This window comes from Mixophyes fleayi, chromosome 3, assembly GCF_038048845.1.
Source record: "Mixophyes fleayi isolate aMixFle1 chromosome 3, aMixFle1.hap1, whole genome shotgun sequence".
Taxonomy (NCBI): Eukaryota; Metazoa; Chordata; class Amphibia; order Anura; family Limnodynastidae; genus Mixophyes; species Mixophyes fleayi.
This window is the reverse complement of record NC_134404.1, coordinates 312,789,465-312,809,193: the sequence shown is the minus strand read 5'-3', so window position 1 is coordinate 312,809,193 and position 19,729 is coordinate 312,789,465. Positions and strand designations below refer to the sequence as shown.

At 36.8% G+C, this 19,729-nt stretch overlaps 1 protein-coding gene across 1 annotated transcript; it reads left to right on the top strand.

The window, feature by feature from the left end:
* The first annotated feature begins 1,657 nt into the window (after positions 1-1,657).
* On the top strand, positions 1,658-12,745 carry CRLS1 (cardiolipin synthase 1). Its single transcript, XM_075204004.1, has 7 exons — positions 1,658-2,205; positions 3,590-3,727; positions 5,661-5,790; positions 6,416-6,501; positions 7,407-7,475; positions 9,985-10,076; positions 11,805-12,745. Exons 1-7 carry the CDS (start codon positions 1,876-1,878, stop codon positions 11,890-11,892), a joined length of 933 nt encoding a protein of 310 aa, XP_075060105.1. The 5' UTR covers positions 1,658-1,875; the 3' UTR covers positions 11,893-12,745.
* The last annotated feature ends 6,984 nt before the right edge of the window (positions 12,746-19,729 follow it).

Sequence of the window (19,729 nt, the reverse complement as noted above, 5' to 3'; positions counted from 1 at the left end):
TGGCAAGTGCAAGTGGCATAACATGTATTGGTGGCAAGTGGCATACTATGTATTGGAGGCAAGTGTAAGTGGCATACTATGTATTGGGGCAAGTGTAAGTGGCATACTATGTATTGGGGGGCATGTGTAAGTGGCATTTAGTGTATTGAGGGCACAATTATGTGGCATACTATTTATTAGGGCACAGCTTTGTGACATACAATGTATTGGGCCACAACTATGTGGCATACTATGAATCGGGGGCAAAATTGTGAGGCATGGTATAAATTGGGGCACAATTATGAGACATGGTAACAATTGGGGACACTACTGTATGGCACAACGTTTATTTGTTGGTCCCATTACTATTAATAATATGATATTAGCATCATAAAATAAGACATATATATACACACACAACTGGCACACCTGGACTTGACTAGATTTTAGCTGGCACATTTATAGAAGAAGGTTGCCAACCCCTGCTGTATCCTAAGTTTTCCGCTATACAAGTGATTTTTAGTCGCTGGAGAGATGATCTTAGCCATGCAATGCTGCAATTTAAGACCATAACATGAACTTAGAATTTTATGGAATAAGTGATTTGCAAGTGATCTTAGGTGATTATTGCCAAAAAACGCTCAATGAAATAAACACAGGCATGTTATATTGTTTCTTTGGGTGCTAAATGTAATGAGATTACTCACAAACTCAATGTTTTTTCTCATTTACATGACTATTTAATAAGCCTCAAACCATGTGGAAATGGTTGTCTCTGTATGGTTTAGGCATATTTAAGTATGTCAGCTATTTAAAAAAAGTAAAACTCAGGAAATATAGATATCTCCTACATTAGGCTAAGTTTCACATTCAATCGCAGTCCCCATGATTCTCAATGGAGAAGACTGCAGAAGATCACTCTCCAGCAGCTTTCATGCTCTCCCCTCCATTAACAAATAAAAGTGGCTCAGTGCAAGTGTGACCTAAGGAGTTATTGTTAAAGACATCGCGGGGACATCCTATCGGATTCGCTGTCCCAGGATGATTTTTTTTAAAAATGGCCACGTAATGTCCATTATTGTTGCAAGAAGTGATGATAATTAACGGGGGGTAATGAGGCCATTCATATCTAGGCCCCTAATCACAGTGAGGCTGGTTAAAAAAAAATTGCACATTTTTTTTCCCCCATATTAGAAACACATCCCCAATTCTGTACCTTTAACTCCCTATCACCCTGATTAAAAGTACATATATATTTGTTATCCCCATACAGGGTCGTAACTAGTACTGTGCGATAGGGGTGACTGCCCAGGGCCCAATGCTGAAAGGGGGCACAGTTTATGAATATTATAGGTTCATTTGGTTAAAATTGAGGGCTAGGTGGGTGGCATGTTTATTTCTCACCCCAGGAACTCAAATTCAAAGTTATGACTCTGTCCCCATATTCTGGAGAACTAGATAGGTTTAATTGTAGTTTTCTAAGATTACCCTGGATATGTAATAATTCAGGTTTAATATTTATAATAACGCAACTGAGAAGCAGAAAATATTAAAAATACTATTTAATATAAAAAGACTTGTATTGTGTTGTTGTTTTTGTTTTGCTAGTGCGCATTACAGAGGTTAGTCAGAATACCTCCTCAGTATAAATCATAGTACATATGATATAACAAGTAACAGGCTGGCCTGTCACATAGTTCCCAGGCTGTACATATGTGTTCTTGGTATGACAGGCTGGCCTGTACATATATGTTCTTGGTATGACAGGCAGGCCTGTATGGGTTAATGCCGTAAGACATACATAGTTGTGTCGTAAAGACAGGAATGGGAGTGTGGGCACGTAGGCTGCATGGGGAGCGGTGATCCCCTGGATCTGGATTCGTGGTGTAGATCGCTATGTCGGTCCTGGCTCTTCTGCTGGTCCGCTCCCCGCTGAATGTACTGGGCTGCCCGGCTCGCAGGCTACTGAGAGGCCGCGACGTCTGGGCCCGTAGCCGCCATGTGGAGAGCACCGTGCTGGGTGTACAGGACATTGCAGGGCCTGGGAGAGGACGGCCGGGGTCCGGCACTCCGCCCTCCGCTCACCTGAGCCGCTTCTTACACCATCTGCGACCCCCGGCCGGACCGCCGTGCGGGGGGAGCCGCCTGCAGTCTGGGAGAGCCCAGGAGACCTCGGGCACAGGACAGGAGAGGAGAGACCCCGATAAAGAACAGCTCTCTGCATTGGTACTGGTGGTGACAGCCATAACTTCTCTGCACCTGTCCAGCTTCATTTATTTACACTGCCATAATGTGTTGTGTGTATTATACAGGGCTGAGACTTGGCTGTATTACAAGGTCACACTCCCCAGCTTTCTATTACTGACTATTGCTTCCTACTACTGAGATATGGGGTCACATATATTACTTTACTCCCCACAAGGGTTGTTCCTAATTGTATTCTTATAGTTACTAGACAACAGGTGGTATATACAACCTCTAGCAATAAGCACACAGGTACATTCTAATAAAATATGGGCATGAAGGATAGTACAGCATGCTGGGACTTGCAGTTCCACATCAGGTGATCCAGTGATCTACATATTGACTATTTTTGTTTTATTTTATTAACATAGTCTACTTTGGTTTTTAAATATATTACTAATCAATATGATGTACCCTGAAACACTTATATTAGCAGTCTGTTTCTAAACACAATTGTGAAATAAAAAAGCAAAATTAAAACCTGCCCTCGTCCTTTGTAATGTACATAAACCAAATCACAACCGTTAAATGACCTAACTTGCTTTGGAAATCAATGTGTCAAAATCTTTTTGAAGCAAAACTATAAGCATACTATGCTATAAAGATATATTTTCAGAACTTTTGTTGTGGTACATGCACTGGAAATAACTTTCAATCCACACAAGTGAATGTTATATTTCCTTTTTAAGGTGCGGTTAAGTAGGGTCAGATATTATTTTTGCTTGTCAAAATTCCCTCAGCTTTGAGGTGGGTATAGCCAAACAGAGCATCAGAATGCTCTCAGCAGCACAGTTTATTTCGGTAGATGACTGTGGTGACCTGTCCTGCCCTCTGGTGTGATTATGATAGTAAGGACAGGGCAGGATGTGACATTGACAGTGTCATGATGTGAGTAGGGGAATGTAGACAAGCTAAGACTGATAGTTACTGTAGATAATGGGAGGTGCAGGTTCCTTTCCAGCAGAACAGTAGTGATAGTGATTGCAAGACTGATGCCGGAAAGATTGTGTTGTCAAAAACACCTCTATATGAAACTCAGTTCCTATATTCAACTTGATTTTGGTTTGCAGGGCCGGTAGTGCTTTCTTGGAAGGAAAGTGGAGTAAACAACTTTCTGCTTTAATGGTGCTCTAACCTTAAATGTTTTCTTGACTTCATTGTGCCTAACACAGTGAAATGCTATGTGTGCCTCTCTTTGCCTAATCTCGGTCAATTAAGTCCTTAAGAATCTGACCCTGCCTTTTATAATGTAACACCGGATCCCTGCTATAAGGATGCAAACTGTTGAATTGTGGGAGGATTATGAATTAAACAGAATACCCTTATGTCTCAAACATTTCAAATCTGTGTCCCTTGTATTTTGCAGTATGAAAACCCATGGACGATACCAAATTTCCTGTCCATGACCAGGATTGGGCTTTCACCCGTTTTGGGTTACCTTGTTGTTAAGGAGGATTTTAACATTGCAATTGGAATTTTTGCTCTTGCTGGAATAACTGATTTGGTGAGTTAGCAGTTTATATAGTAATCACAGGGTCGATTTGGTCAGTTTACATTTATTTAATTTTTCTGTGAAACCTACAGGGGTCTTAAGTTTTTTGAATGCTGAACTCCTGCCGTGGTATAATGACAGCCACAATGTTTAGCTCTTTGAGTTCACAATACTACTGCTGGATCCCAACAGAAGAGCGCTGCCACATTGTGACCCAACCCCCTCCAGGTTAAGACACAAAAGAGGGGTAAAAGTGTTTTCTCAGGAGGGCTACTTATTAAGACACAGTATATTGGGGGTGGGGGTCAGGGTGGGTGGGATGAAAAATGATGAAGTTAGAGCTTAGTGGTCCTCATCCATGAGTGGCAGCACCTCTGCTGTCCACTTGGCCAACATAAGATAAAATAAATTAATATCTCTGGTGGAATCGTGCTCCCTAGTGGACAAATTGTAGTGGAAAGTGATGTGCAGCACAGTGAGTAGAGTTTGTCTATCACGGTGCTGGGGTCATGGGTTTGATTCCGACCACTGCTCTAAATGTGTGAAGTGTATAGGTCGTGCTGTGCCCAAAAACATAGTAGGCTAATTGACTGTAGACTTTGTGTGTTCTGTGCTTGTGTGGTAGAGAATTTAGACTGTAAACTCCAATGTGGATGATTAAATATTCTCTGTACAGTGCTGTATAATATGGTGGCTCTATAGAAATAAATGATAATAAGTAAATAAAAAGAATACTTTGTTTTACTAAGCAATCTTCATCAACGTTAAATTGTAAGGCGCCAGAAATTCCGCAGCACTGAACCGTCAGGATACAAAACATGGAAAGTAATAATAAATATATTAACAGAGAAGCACATTGACAAAACAATCGCACAGTGAGGAAGGGAGTTCATTAACCAAACATAAACCTAAAAGCCAAATATGCATTTTACAATTTCTCATATAAAGGCCACTGGTCTGGATTAATTTCATTGTAGGACACTGTGGACCTTTACATAACTAAAAGATACTAATAATTTATTTTACCAATCTGAGAAAAACATTTTGTTTTTATTTTTAAATTGAAATTTCCAAGAAATTCTGTTGTTGTACAGGTATACGTTCTATGTTGGTCCTATGTACATAAATTAAAGATACTATTAATAATTAAGGTTCTTTTTTCAGAATATGGCCATATTTTTGTAGTGAACATTTATAGAAGAAAAGAATGAAGCATACCAGTCTAAGATATTTGGTATGTTTTCTCTTTGAGTGAAAGACATGCTTTTATATATGCAAATTATCAAAAGCACAGGTTAACCATGGCACTTCCAGAGTAGACTCACTGGTACCTGGAAAGTGATGGGTTTTCTTGTTTGTATATTTATTTAGGTTAACTGTTCAAGGGCTGGTGGCTCCATTCAAACACAGAATTAGATTGCTTTTTTTTTATTTACCATTTTTATTATTTCAAGTACAGTTTTGTCATTAAGTGGATGTTTACATCTATTTAACTTTATTTTATGATGAATTTCCAAATATGCAGAACACCTGTTTATTCAGCAAATGCGTTTGTGGTTGAGTGTATAAAGAAACATCTGTATTAAATCAGAGGTGCGCAACCTTGTGGGTCAGACCCCAATTAGGGTCCCAGAGTCTGTTTTTGCCATCACAAGGTTGTCAGATATTCAGCATATTTTATTTTGGGGTCCCAGACCAAATTCCACATTGATGCTTAGGATCTTATGGCTAAAAAAGGTTAAATGTCACTGTATTAGATAAGTGAGCTGATAGTGTCTGCTATAACAAAACTTATAAAAACGAATTAAGGAATCATTAGGAAAAAGAAGGCATGGGAACATGTTGGCATAAATGCCAGCTGGCAGAGATGCTAAGCAAGTTACTGCAGAGCTCATAATGGGCAATATTAGGTTCTCATAATGATGAATTACCTCTCTCCTTCTAGTTGGATGGATATATTGCACGGAATTGGGCCAATCAGAAGTCAGCATTAGGAAGCGCACTTGATCCACTAGCAGATAAAATCCTTATCAGTGTCCTATATGTCAGTTTAACATATGCAAGTCTGATCCCAGGTAAGAATATACAAACACATTATTTTCTACTGGTCCAAATATATATGATTAGTCGAACATAAGCTTTGACATATGTGTTGTCCGCCACTATTTTGTTTTTTTATTTTGCTAATGCCTTAGTGTTTCTGACACTTAATAAAATACATGAAATCAAGTAAATGTTTATACTATAATAAATCTGTTTAGTATGCGATCTACCCTGTCCCCTTGTTGCCATTTGATACCTTTAAAAGGTCGTTAAGTTGAACTTATCTTCCGTCACCATTAAAGAACGCAGGAAGTTCTGAGTGTCTTGCCGTCTCCTAGGTAACAGAAATGTTTTGCGGTGATAAGTGGTTTCACACACACACACACACACTCATCGCCAATGATGTAGGAGCAATTGCTAATATAATCTGTTGAAAATTGTTGTAAATAGTTTTACAAGTAGAAGTTAAATGCAAGTGAAATAGATACTAGACCACATCTGCTGTAATTCTGATGTAGACTAATGTGAGTAATAGGAGATTAAATGGTGGAACAGAAGGATGCCCATAATTCTAAAAGTAAAAATATATATCATTTTTTTTTTACTTTTATGTCCCATCCACAAGATGCTTAAATAATTCATTCTTTTGTTTTCCAGTTCCCCTAACTGTCATGATCATTTTGAGAGACATTGCCTTGATTGCTGCTGTCTTCTACGTCCGATATAAAACCCTCCCACCACCAGTGAGTATATCTTTCCCGTCTGAGGCCTTTGCTTAGGAACAAATTAAAGGTGTTGGACTCTTTTTTCCGTTCATAGTATTTAACAGCATTAGCCTGTCAGTATAGAGTGGAAGCAGTTGGTCGAATAGCTTGTAACGTTATTGGATTTAACTGTTATGTGACTGCTCACGTTTAATAACTTAAAGCCCTCTTCATTCAGGCCAGGATGAAACTATTTAATATTTTAAAAGTTTATATACTACTGATTATAGTGGGCCTGATACATTAAGGATCTTAACTTAAGAAGCTTTTTATTTAAGTCTCCTGGACAAAACCATGTTACAATGCAAGGGGTGCAAATTAGTATTCTGTTTTGCACATAAGTTAAATACTGACTGTTTTTTCATGTAGCACACAAATACTTGATAGCTTATTTGTACACTGAAATTTAAAGTTGATATTTGTGTGCTACATGAAAAAACAGTTAGTATTAAACTTATGTGCAAAACAGAATGCTAAATTGCACCCCTTGCATTGTAACATGGTTTTGTCCAGGAGACTTAAATAAGAAGCTTCTTAAGTTAAGATCCTTAATGAATCAGGCCCACTATTATTAATAATAATATTATGACTAAATACTATAGCTAAAGGGTATACACTAAGCTCAACTGTCCTGTTTTCAATCTTTCTCATTTGTTTGCGGAGATATTGCATGCTACAAATCTGGATAATGGGTGGAGATTCTCTTTCTTACATTACTCTGGAATGGGGGAAACTGTAGAAAGTGTTCAGAATCCTCCGGCTTTAGGTGGTCAAACCATGTTCAAATATGAAAGTAATAATTAAAAGTAAAAGGAATCTGTCTCGGCAGAAGTTTTTCAGTAACATTTTACTATTTTTTTTTAATTATTTTTTTTGCTCTCTAGAGAACAGTTGGTAAATATTTTAACCCTTGCTATGCAACCGCTCAGTTAGAGCCAACGTTTATCAGTAAGGTAAGAATATATCTATCCATTGCATGAAAGTGTTCTGATTGCCTTTTATAAATTTAGGGTCAAATCTGGTAATATTAATTTCTTGAGCCAAATGAGTTAGTGGAAATTCCTAAACCACGTATAAGCACATGGCTGCTGGTTGTGCTTTTATATAGGTTATGAAACCAAGGTTACTTCTAATACGCATAACCATTTAAAGTAGGAGATAAAACATTCATTATAATACACAGGTTTTAATACGAACAAGAGATACATATATGACATAGTACACATACTTTGCCTGTCAGAGACTGGCACGCCGGCTCACACTGTCAGACTGCACAGACTGTCGCTTAGTTGCCGGACCTAGAGCCAGTATGAGGCGTGCAGAGGAAATTGTGACATCTCTGATTGTCGGCTGACGACTGCGATAACATCAGCAGCAGCACTAGGTACTTCTCTACTGTAAGTGCAACAGGTGAGATCAGGGCATGTCATTTTATAGCAGAAAGGTGGGTTGTAGTGTGCGAGGGACAGCAGGGGAATGCAAAAATCAAAAGTAAATTAATTCATTTTTCCCCCCTTTTTCTATATCTTCATGATGTGTGTGTGTGTGTGTGTGTGTGTGTGTCTCGTTAAGTAGATTTTTATTTATTTTTTGTGTGCAATTGTTTTGTTTCTTATTTTATTTCTTAAAATGTGACTAATAAATAAATAAATTGTGACTAATATTAGAAGTTACAGAGGAGTTCCATGTCCTGTATATTTTGAACAATGGCTGCAAATAACCCTAATAACACTTTGTAACTTTAAATACAATAATGCCTTGATTTCAGTTGTCTCCTGTTCATTTTTCTTATTAAAAAAAAAAAAAAAAAAAAAAGGTTGGTTTGATTTGTAACCCAAATCATCTATGAACATGCTGTCACATGCTGTCTGGTGGGATTGCAACCTTTAGCGTTCACAATCCTGTACATATGTTTCAGCACATTGCAGTCAATTATCTTTAATAAGTCAGCAGAATTTAGCATACCGTTTGCCTACTTTATATTAACAATTGGAAACCTAATTAAAAAAACATGTGTTTATTGCCATTCTTACACATCTTGCACGTAAAGTTAAATGTCACTTCTAGCCAAGTGTCACTTGAGAGTGAGTTTTCATAAATGCATAGCTTGTATTTTCCATTCTTTAAAAAAACTTCTTTTGCATCTGTGATATTTTTTACTTGTAACTACATATGTGGAGGTATTTCATCTATCTCTTCAGACCTGTAGAGGAGAGATCAACCTAAAGATATCTATGTGCACACACCATTAAAGATGTAACCAGTTCAGGGGGTAAATGTTTTAAACTGCGGATTTTGAAAGTCGCCGAGACTTTCCAGAGGAAAGCGGCAGTAGTATAGTTTTGCCTCTAAAGATATTGCTGTTTTAAATTTCCCCTGCAAAGTTGTAGAATATCGGCGACTTGCAAAATCCGCAGTTTAATACATTCACCCCAGAACTAAAATTGTAATTTAATGCCCCGGTATCCAAAACTAGCAGAACCACGGCAGGGAACCTTGCAATTCATGAGATTTCCCCTGACACTTGATCAATAATCAGTTCAGTTAATTTCAGCCCTAGAACAGGTAAGAGAAGTTTGAAATCCAAGCACTTTATTATCTTTGTGCTTTTTTGTGTCAGGGCGTGATGCCCCAAACCAAGCGCTCCAACCACTATCAGTGCCCAAAATCTTGCTTTCCACTTCAAGGATAAGATCTGACATAAAGTGGTATCCTCTTCTCCAAGGAACCACCTTCTCCATTCCTATCCTGCACCCACTCTTTCCTTGTCATCATTTGACTATTGCAACTTTCTTTTTTCAAAAAGTTCTCTTGCTACTCTGCTATATCAGGTCCTCCATTGGTTGCCTGTATTTTACTGCGTCCAATATAAAATACTACTACTACTATCATTCAGAGTCATTAACAGAACTGCACCAACACACATCTCTTCTCTTGTCTCAAAATATCTCCCAACTTGACCTCTGTCTGTGCCTCTCATCCACACTCATTACCAGCACCTACTCACGCTTATAGGCCTTTTTTCAGGCTGCCTCCACTATGTGGAATTCCCTGCCTCTTAATTTTTTGTCTACCAACACCCAGTCTTGTTTCATTGCTGTTTCTTCTCTAATGTAAAGCACTGCGGAATATGCTTGCTCTTTATAAATAAATATTATTTCATACTTCTCTGGCGGGAGAAGTCACTGATCATGCAGCTAATATTGGGTATCCCTCATATAGCATGGTCACAGATCACAGGTCCTCACGGTTCTACTTGATGGGGAGAAGAAGCGATAAAGCTACAATTTTAGTTTTTTGCCAAGGTTGCTTTAACATTTTTTTTGCATCAGTAAAATATGTTTATATATTTATGGTTCCCTCAAGGTTTTAATAAGCATGGCTTAGAAATAAAGGGGATGGTACATTCTTCTTTGTGGTATGTTTTTCTCAATAGAAGTACACCTTTGTTTTTTCTTTTAGATGAACACTGCAGTTCAATTAACATTGGTGGCAGCTTCACTAGCCGCTCCTGTGTTTAATTATGTGGATAGTGTCTATCTTCAAGTATTATGGTGAGTTACCAAGCTGTTTTTAAATTGAAATACAATATAATTTAATGATTTAGACATTGCTTTGACTTAATAAAAACTAGACTACTTACCCTTAGAAAAAATGTGTTGGGATTATGTGACTAGAGACTGGAATCATGAATCATTTCCATTGGATACTATAACTGGTCACTGAAATCATGAAGTCTCATTATTAGATAATATGAATGGAATCAAGGCGTATTATTGTTAGATAATATCATAGTTGCCAGTTTGCTATTGTTGCCCTCTGGGAGATCCTGGAAGGGGGGTGTGATGGGAGGATAAAAGGGGGCGGAGCATTATTTTGGCCACGCTCCACGACGTGAGGGGGAGGGCAAAATGATGCGAAACGTGTCATTTATGCTCTTGACGGGCAGGTTGCGGGAGAATTGCCTGCTCTCTCGTGAGTCCGGGAGACCTACCCGGAATTCAGGAGTCTCCCGGACATTCTGGGAAAGTGGGCATGTATGGATAATTTGATCTGGGACTGGAGTTATAAAATATTGTGACCAGTTAGCGTGACTGGACTGAGGTAATATTACTGAATTGAATTGTGCAGTCTTACTATGAGAAAAACAGACTGGAACTGAAGTGACATCATAAGTTTTAATTTCTTAAAGTGGAGGATATTTTGCAAAATGATGTTGAAGAAAAAAAACAAACCCTTTCAAAATGGCCGAGGTACAGAGTAAGATCTTCTCTACTGAGCATCGGTGCTCCTAGATTTCCACGGAGTCTATAGGTTTGTGGGAGGAGCAGACATTTGCAGCGACTGTTTCTGCGTCTACTTGTATAAATCGGTGCATTTACGAAGACTCAGTTTGCACAGCGAGATTATTATTGTTATTGTATTTAGCAATATTATGTAAATCCTTGTAATTAATACATTTTCTACTCTTGACAAATCTAGGAACAAAAATCACAACATGCTGTGAACATTCAACATTAAAAAACAAACAAAAAACTTGTGAAAATGTAATGGTATAACTTTAGAAAAAAATATGTTTTTGAAGACTCTCCCAATAACTCTTTTTTTAAGATACACAGATAATAAAATTATAACATTAATAATATTCCTATTGTTATATAATAATTTATTGCTATTGTAAATCCAAGCTGCAATATTCATGTTTTGGTTTTTTTCACTATATAGTCTTACAAAATGCACATAAATATTAATTGAATCATTTTTTTATGTTCTAGATGACAAACTAGTTTTTACTATGTAGCTGTTATTAATTAAATGTATAAAGCTAAAAATGTTTTAATACAAAAACTTAAACAAAACAATATAAAAACAACTTTTACATCAATATTAAAAAGATAAAATACCACTAAAAATAAACAACTTTTTTATAAGTGTGAAATTGGCGAAAGTCCCCTTTTGAATAAATTTAATACATTCAGCAAAATGCACAGACTTTTGTTTTAACAAAGGAAATAATTACAAAAAGCAATTGCAGCATTCCTTTCCTAATTTCTGTAGAAAGAACAGAAAAGTAGAAAATCTGTCACTTTGGAATATAACTTCCAATGTGAGTTGAGGCTAAAGTATAGCATTGGGATATTGGACTGGAATTATAAGTGACAATAAATCTGTAGGACTGGCGGTGATAGCTTGAATTATGGACTTGGATGTCTCACATTTTAGTGATTTATGTTAAATAATAGCAATATATTGTTAAACCTTTTTATTTTTTTATTTCACAGGTGTATCACTGCTTTCTCTACAGCTGCCTCAGGGTATAGTTATTATCATTATGGACAAAAAACAGTTAAGGTTTTGAACAATAAATAAATCCTGCAGGATTCTCTTGGCCACCATCACATCCATCTAGGATACGATTCCTCTTCATTACATTTCACTAGATGCTGGTGAGCTGTGAAGTTTAACAATAAGGCTCATGGACTGGATTAAAGTGGATCAACGTTTAATTATGTTTTTATACACTTAATATTCAATATTTGAATTTTGGCATAATAAATATGGTGGATTTAGAAGAGTTGGTGGAGTCATTGGCAGAAATCACCTGGAACGTGAAGCGTCAACATCTGATCAATTTTTGACAGGCCGGATGTGAGCTCATATTACAGTTTTAAAGGGAGTTTTTGATTATTTTTTTTAATTATATATTGAGATTTTTGTATACATAATGTGAAAGATATTGAAATAACACCATATCAAGGGGCATCAGGAAACCTAAAATCTGGAGGTTTTTTAAAGGGGCGCTCCTGACGAAAATATTTTTATACCTGAACCTCAAACTCCTGCCCCCAAATAGTAGGACTGCAAGGGTACCAGTGTTGTATAAGGTTGTCAGACAGAAATTAATTGGTCAGGACCACAGTTTGTGCTGTCAGACTGTGTCTGATAATCTCACACAACAATTCGGTTTTCGTACTCTGATAATTGTCTGTTGCAGAAACTGAGTGAGTATATCCCAAACATCGGATGTTCTAGACTGGGGAATACCTCCTCCTTGATGACTATAACAGATGACTTTCCAGTTCTACTAATTTAGAGGAGTGGGATCAGGCTTAAAAATCTATTTTTACTGGAGTTCCCCTTAATTTCTGGCAATAGAATCATAGTCCTTTAAACAAACTATTTATGAATTTGAAATCAATAAATAAAAATGTCTACCATCCAACAGTGTCAGTGGGTTTTTAGGGAATCGCTAAATACAAGTTTAATGTTCTCCACTGCTACTTGTTTGTTTTTGGTATACAACACATTTTGAAGTGTAATACTGCTTGTATAGATGATTCAGATATTAATAGCCTCACAATGTAAATTCTCATATAGAGAAGGGCTAATAAGTTAGTTTACATGAAGCTTCTAAAGTGGCCACACACACACACACACACACACCAATGCAATCCTATCGCTTGTTAATAATTCAATCTGACCACTTTTGGTGGAAAATTTTAATCTGAAAGTGATGGAATTAAAACTAATTAGTAATAGTGTATGTAAAGTAATGGTACTATTAATGTCTAATCCTAAAACTGCCCTATGTTTCATATACACTATAAATTATTTCTGTTCTCAAATCAATATTTTAAATTATTTTTACATTTCCACTGATCTGATCTAAATGTTTTCTTATTGCAAGGTGTATGCCCTAATTATATATTAATCTGACTATATAAAAATGTCATTGATTGTTAGAAAACCAAATAAATGGTGTTTATGACCAGCTATAATCTCCAGTATTAATATACATGCATGCAGTGTAGGAGTTTAATATATTGAATATCACATATGGACATCCTTTTGAACATGTGAGAATCAATACATCTGAATGTGAAAGTTATATGATTTTCTGAAATTTGGCTTTAACTGAAATATACATGCAATGTATTCAGTCCTGACACAGAAAAACACAATGAAATAAAAGAACACTGTGCCAATTGCAATGCAACAGCCGTCACATGACAATTGGCCCATATAGGTAGCTTGGGGCCAGTTTATCCGTTCTGCATGGTCGTGTGAGAGGATAAACTTCTCTCGATGCTCTTTACACCTCAGTGGTGCTACTCCTACTCAGATCTGTATATTGTATAGTTGTTGGACTGTTAATGTAAGTAGAAAAATTGACAGAGCAACAAATTCACATAAGCATTGTGTTCTAGAACTATTACCTACCACCAATGACTGACCTGCTCACCAAGAACAGATACCAGTCAATCTAATCCATAGGCACACTCATCAACTTATTGATATTAATTGTAGTGAAACTTCTTTGCCGGCACCTTGTGAAAAGCGTTTGTGAAGATGAAAATGTATAACGGAACAGGCGGGACATTGTGCACTTCCCCCATGCGCTCTATTTGAATCTTCTGAGCCCTGTGATCTACGCTGTCTCACTATTATCTGCCCTCCTTTCCCTCTTCTTGCCTTTCAAGTCTTTTCTCTCATTTTTTTTTTTTTTAGTGGACTTCAAGAAGTGCTTTTATTTTCACTTAAATACCTTAGTAGGCAGTTGACATTATTGTAGTAATCTGCAATAAGTAAGAGGTAAATAGTAACTCCCTATGGTGATGATGATCATAAAATGACTTCCTCACTGTGCGCAGACAATAGATGCTGTTCAACACAATAATTAGAAAATGATCTGCGGGACACTGTTCTCCCACCTACGAAAGTGTATGATCAAGCATCGGGCCTCCTATAGTAGAAGTACTTGGCACATGACGGGTGCACTGTAGCAGTCTGAAGCTGCAGCAAGCAGAAAACTGAACCGTCCCTAAAAAGGAGCCTGTGTTGCACACAGGTCAATTTCTAATTATTGTATATTTGCTACAATGGTGATTCTGTTTGGCAACTCCAGCACTTCTATACCATTATTTAACAAATTGCCCCAAATACATTCTAGTACTTGGAACATTACAGCGATTGGTTCATTCCCTTAAAAGCATGTCATGGGTTTTTTGTTTTCCCTTAGTCATTAAATGTGCAAAATAGACGCAGTGGGCCTGATGCATTAAGGTATGTAAAGAAAAAACAAAATAGTCTCTTTGTACCTTGGCAAAACCATGTTGCATTGGAGGGGGAGGTAAATTTAAATGTGATGAGAGATCCCCATGGTTTTGCTCTAGACTGATATATACAAAATATTTGTGCTGTTATTTTGAACTTATCTGTAATGTATCCATATTTAATGTACTTAAATGCTGGGATTTGATCCCTTCTCTCTTTCTGTACCTCCTACTTTGGAAAAACTTCAATAAAATGTATTTCATAAAAAAAAAAAATGTGGACACAGATTTATAGTTGGTGTAGGGCATGTACTAGATCAGTGTTTGCTAACCTGTGACACTCCAGATGTTGTGAAACTACAAGTCCCAGCAAACCCTTCCAGCAATAAGCTGCTATATATTGGCAAAGCATGCTGGGACTTGTAGTTTCACAACACCTGGAGTGTCACAGGTTAGCCAACACTGCACTAGATCAACTTAAAATTTCAGTGTAGAAATAAAGTATTTATGTGCTACATGAAAAATAGACAGTATTTATCTTATGTGTAAAATAGTAACTAATTTGCAATGAATACTGGGTTTCCTGGTGAGAGACCCCAACCAAAGTACTAATAAAGGAGAGAATTGGAGCAAAATGCGATTCCAAATGGTAAAACCCCTTTGACCTTCAAAAACTAAGACTGTGCTTGCCCCTGTTTCCTCCAGATAGGGATTCTGATTGATGATACACATTGTCCTTCTGCCTTCAAACAACTCTAATCTCTCTCTGCCTCCCCCCGATGGGCCATCTCTCCTACTCATTGTGATGGCCACTGCTTTGATCTTGTGTTCTCCTGACCTTTGTTCAGTTTTCTGGTTCCTTTTAACACTCCTTTACCTTTTCCTGACCATCACCTGTAATTCTTCCTTTACCACTTTAACCTCTCTGCAGTCAACCAAGTCTCCTCATACTCTCAGAACACCTTAATCAAGTGATTCTCAGCGGTGACCATGACTTCACCCTGGGACATACACAGGAATAGTGCTTTCTTTGGAACCTTCTAAAACCTATTTGCCAAAAGTCTTGGTGACTTCTTCAAATATACTTATAATTACCATCAAACTCATGACCCCAGTACTGGGAGGCAAAAGTGCCGCCGTGCTGTTATAACTTGTAACACTTGTTTAAAATGCCTGCTGGTATGTTTCTTTTGTTAAGTATATCATTTTAACGTATTACTGAGATTCAGGATAATGCAGCCCCCAAAGCTTCAGGTTGCCCATCACTGCTGTACAGAGGACATATAATCATTTAAATCAGTATCTGCCCCATTGTAGCTTATATTCTAAATCCCTAGAACACACGCACACACTAGTGTCATCATCATCATCATTAACTTATATAGCACCACTAATTCTGCAGCGCTGTACAGAGAACGCACTCACATCAGTCCCTGCCCAATTGGAGCTTACAGTCTAAGTTCCCTAGCATACACAGACAGACAGAAACACAGACTAGAGTCAATTTGATAGCAGACAATTAACCTACTAGTATGTTTCTGGATTGTGGGAGGAAACTCACGCAAACATGGGGAGAACATACATACTCCACACATATAAGGCCATGGTCGGGAATCGAACTCATGACCCCAGTGCTGTGAGGCAGAAGTGCTAACCACTAAGTCACTGTGCTGCCCCAGTGTCCATTTTTTTTATCTGAAGTCAAAAATTAAGCTATGAGTGTTTTTTGCACTGAGGGTGGAAACCCCCAGAGAAAATCCATGCAGATATGGGGAGAACATACAAACATCATATAAATGTTAATAATAAGCATGTCCAACAGGAAGAACAGCATAATTCATATTATATGATATTATTACTGTCAATACATTATTCCTGAGCTGTAAACGTAATAATAATATTTATAAACCCTGGTGTATTTGAAAATTCCATTTTGTTTAGCATGTTCGTGATATGTTTAATTACAATCAGGTTTTCAATGTGTGAAATATTGAAGGTTTCATTAATCTGTCCTTAATCTGTATAGATCTCTTGTTGCATTGAAAGGTAACAAAAAAGACGAACGGGAAAACAATGGAAGTGTACAGATCCTCCCTCCTGGCAACATATTCTCAATAACATTTGGTGTAATTATGGAAAAAATTACTGCATACTTGAATAACAAGACCCACAATTTTCCCCAAATTTGATGTGACTGGTTTATAATTTATAATATAATAGCCCCTCTACGCTCTTCTCAGGACCTCTCAGACCTTTTCCTTTAGTTCCTATTCTCCCATAGTATCCCTGTAGATGCCAGGGGTCCCCGCCTTTGGTCTCTATTACCCCTTCCTTCTTATTCCACCAATCCCCCTCAAAAATACTGTTGCATACTTCTTTCTATTTACTTCTGTATGTATTTCATTCCCACCATTGCCAGTTATGTACAAGCACCAGCTGTTTATTTTCCTGCAATGTTTTGCAGCTTGCTTGGTAATTTCAGTTCGCCTCCTCCTCGCACTGTATATTATTCTGGTCTTTGGTCAATGTGTTTGGTTGTTTTTACTTTTATTGCATTGTGTTCAAAAATATAAATAAACTTCTTAAAAAAAAAACCTCTACTAGATGTCCATCAAGTTTAAGTATAGTGTTGATTCGTTGTGTTGATCCAGAGGAATGCAAAACAAAAACCCAAGAAGGCAGCCAACTTATCTTCGCTGTAGGAAAAACAAATCTTTCGTAACTCCTTAAATGGCAATTGGGATCAACCAATACTAATAATGCATTATAACAGAGTGCATACACACTGCAGAATTGGACCGACATTGTTCCTAGCTGAACGACCAATCGGCTCAAACGATAATCTGTGCTTTGGATCGATGATCGTTCATCGTTCCAGGGTACACACTACCGTGATATCAAGTCAATCAGTCGTTTATCATCTGATTGGCCCGATAATTGGCTGAAAACAGTGTAGTGTGTATCTAGTGGTAATCATAGCTATAGTTACCATTTCCTGTATGAAATATTTCCAATCCATTTTTAAATTCATGACATGAATTGGCCATCGCAACCTCCCTAGATAAAGAGTTTCATAGTCTGACTACCCTTTCAGGAAGACCTTTCATCTTACGTCCAGTCAAAGTGTAACTCCTCTGTCATCTACACAGTCCGGGGTATGGCATTACTACAGAAGAATACTAGGAGCACAGGTAAACTTCTGTTAATGTACTTTCGTTGGAAAATAGAAAATAATAGCTGTGGCATTGGACATATATAATAAAAACAATGTATTATGCAAAAGCATCAGTCATAATAAACATAACAATATTTTTATAGTATGAAACTTAAATGCCTGAATCTAAATCGGATCGCATGAATACATTTCAATAGCTTACCTTGGAGTTGTGTTTTCGATGTAAACAAGTCCAATTTGTGTAGTCTTTATAATGGAACTACTCCATTCTCTAATTAATATGGAATCTTGCCTCTGAACAGTCAAGTTATGTCCTTCTAAACATAGATGTGGTCTGACAAGTTCCTTATACAGCACTAAAATTATGTTTGCATCCCATGTATCTACACCCTTTATGCATCCCAAAATACTATGGGCAATACATTTAAAGTTCATCTAACATTTTCCTGATAAACGTTCCAAATACGTTGGCCAATACTGAGCCCTGTGGTGCCCCACTAATAACTTTAACCCAGTTAGTGTCCCATTTAAAACAAACCTCTGTTTTCTATCCCCAAGCCAGTTATTTAGAAATATACATACTTCCCCGTTTAGTCCTAGCATTCTCATTTTATGTACTGATCTGTTACATGAGACAGTATGAAATGCTTTTCAAAATTACAAATACATTACATCCACTGTATTATCCAGTTACAGTTTGCAACTTACGTCATCATAAAATAGATTTATTTGGTATAACCGGTTTTTCATGAACCCATTCTGATGTAGTGTTATATATTTATTATCTATTATATCATGAATGAATATTACATACTTCTGAATAGCATCCCTTAGAATTATTTTTCTTATTTTACCCGTAACTGCTGTCGGCCTTACCAGTCTATAGACCAGATTTTGGTCCCACATCTGCTTATTCCAGTCATGTAGTACTTAGAGTCCATAAATATAGTGGTATATCTATTACTAAACGCTATTACTTTAGAACACATTCGAGCTACGGGATTTATCTATCTTAAGCTTGTTTAAACATATGTCTACTTCCTCCTGAGTTAAACAAGTAATATCTATTCATGTACATTATTTAATACATTATTAAGGATTTTCTTTCTTTTGTGAATGCTGTTTTTGTCACCCCTAATTACTTTCCCAGGTCACTCTTGTACTGGCCCAGTATTAGACTATTTTACCATTTTGGGATTAGACTTATTTTGTTTAGCAGTCTAGCTTGTTCTAGTTTTAACCACATCAGTTTCTTTTTATTCATCATCATCAGCTAAAAAAAATAAATTAAGGGAAAGTTTTATAGTGGACCTTTAACTAATTTTGTTCAAACACAGTAAAAAAAATTGTTAGTACATCTACTCTGCTAGTGCTGTTCCTTAATGAAAGTAGTGTTTTGTGTAAATCTGAAAAAAACTACTGTGAACAAAGTATTTTAATGTAATAAACTATTTTTCTTTATCTTAATATCTCCTGCTTTGTTTATTTGTTACTGCTGCTTAGGTTAACCACTATGCGCTACAGGTATATTACACATTTGATATATATATTTATAGCCTTTAGGAAACTTACAATAAATGCAGTCAATTATAATAATACCAATATATACGTTTGGTTAATAAAGACAATCGCCATCAACATTTGCAGCAATATGCAAAATTATTTATTTACAAAATATCAAAATAAATACATAGTGGATAATACATAACTGGGTGATGCACATGTAGAGCCTGCATTCAATCTCTTGTTTCAGATTTGACCTTTTTTTTCCTTTTGTTCTCCTCTAATTACATTAGTATGTAATTAAATAAAACATAAATTCTATGGAATTTTATTTTGTATCCCAATGTTTTGTTAATGCTATAAATACTGACATTAGTTATTTATTAAGAATGAATTAAGGTTGGCGTCTCACGAGCTTTTATTGCCTCATTTTCCCTCCAGTATTTTTTGTTAATCTGCTGTCCAATCTAAATTA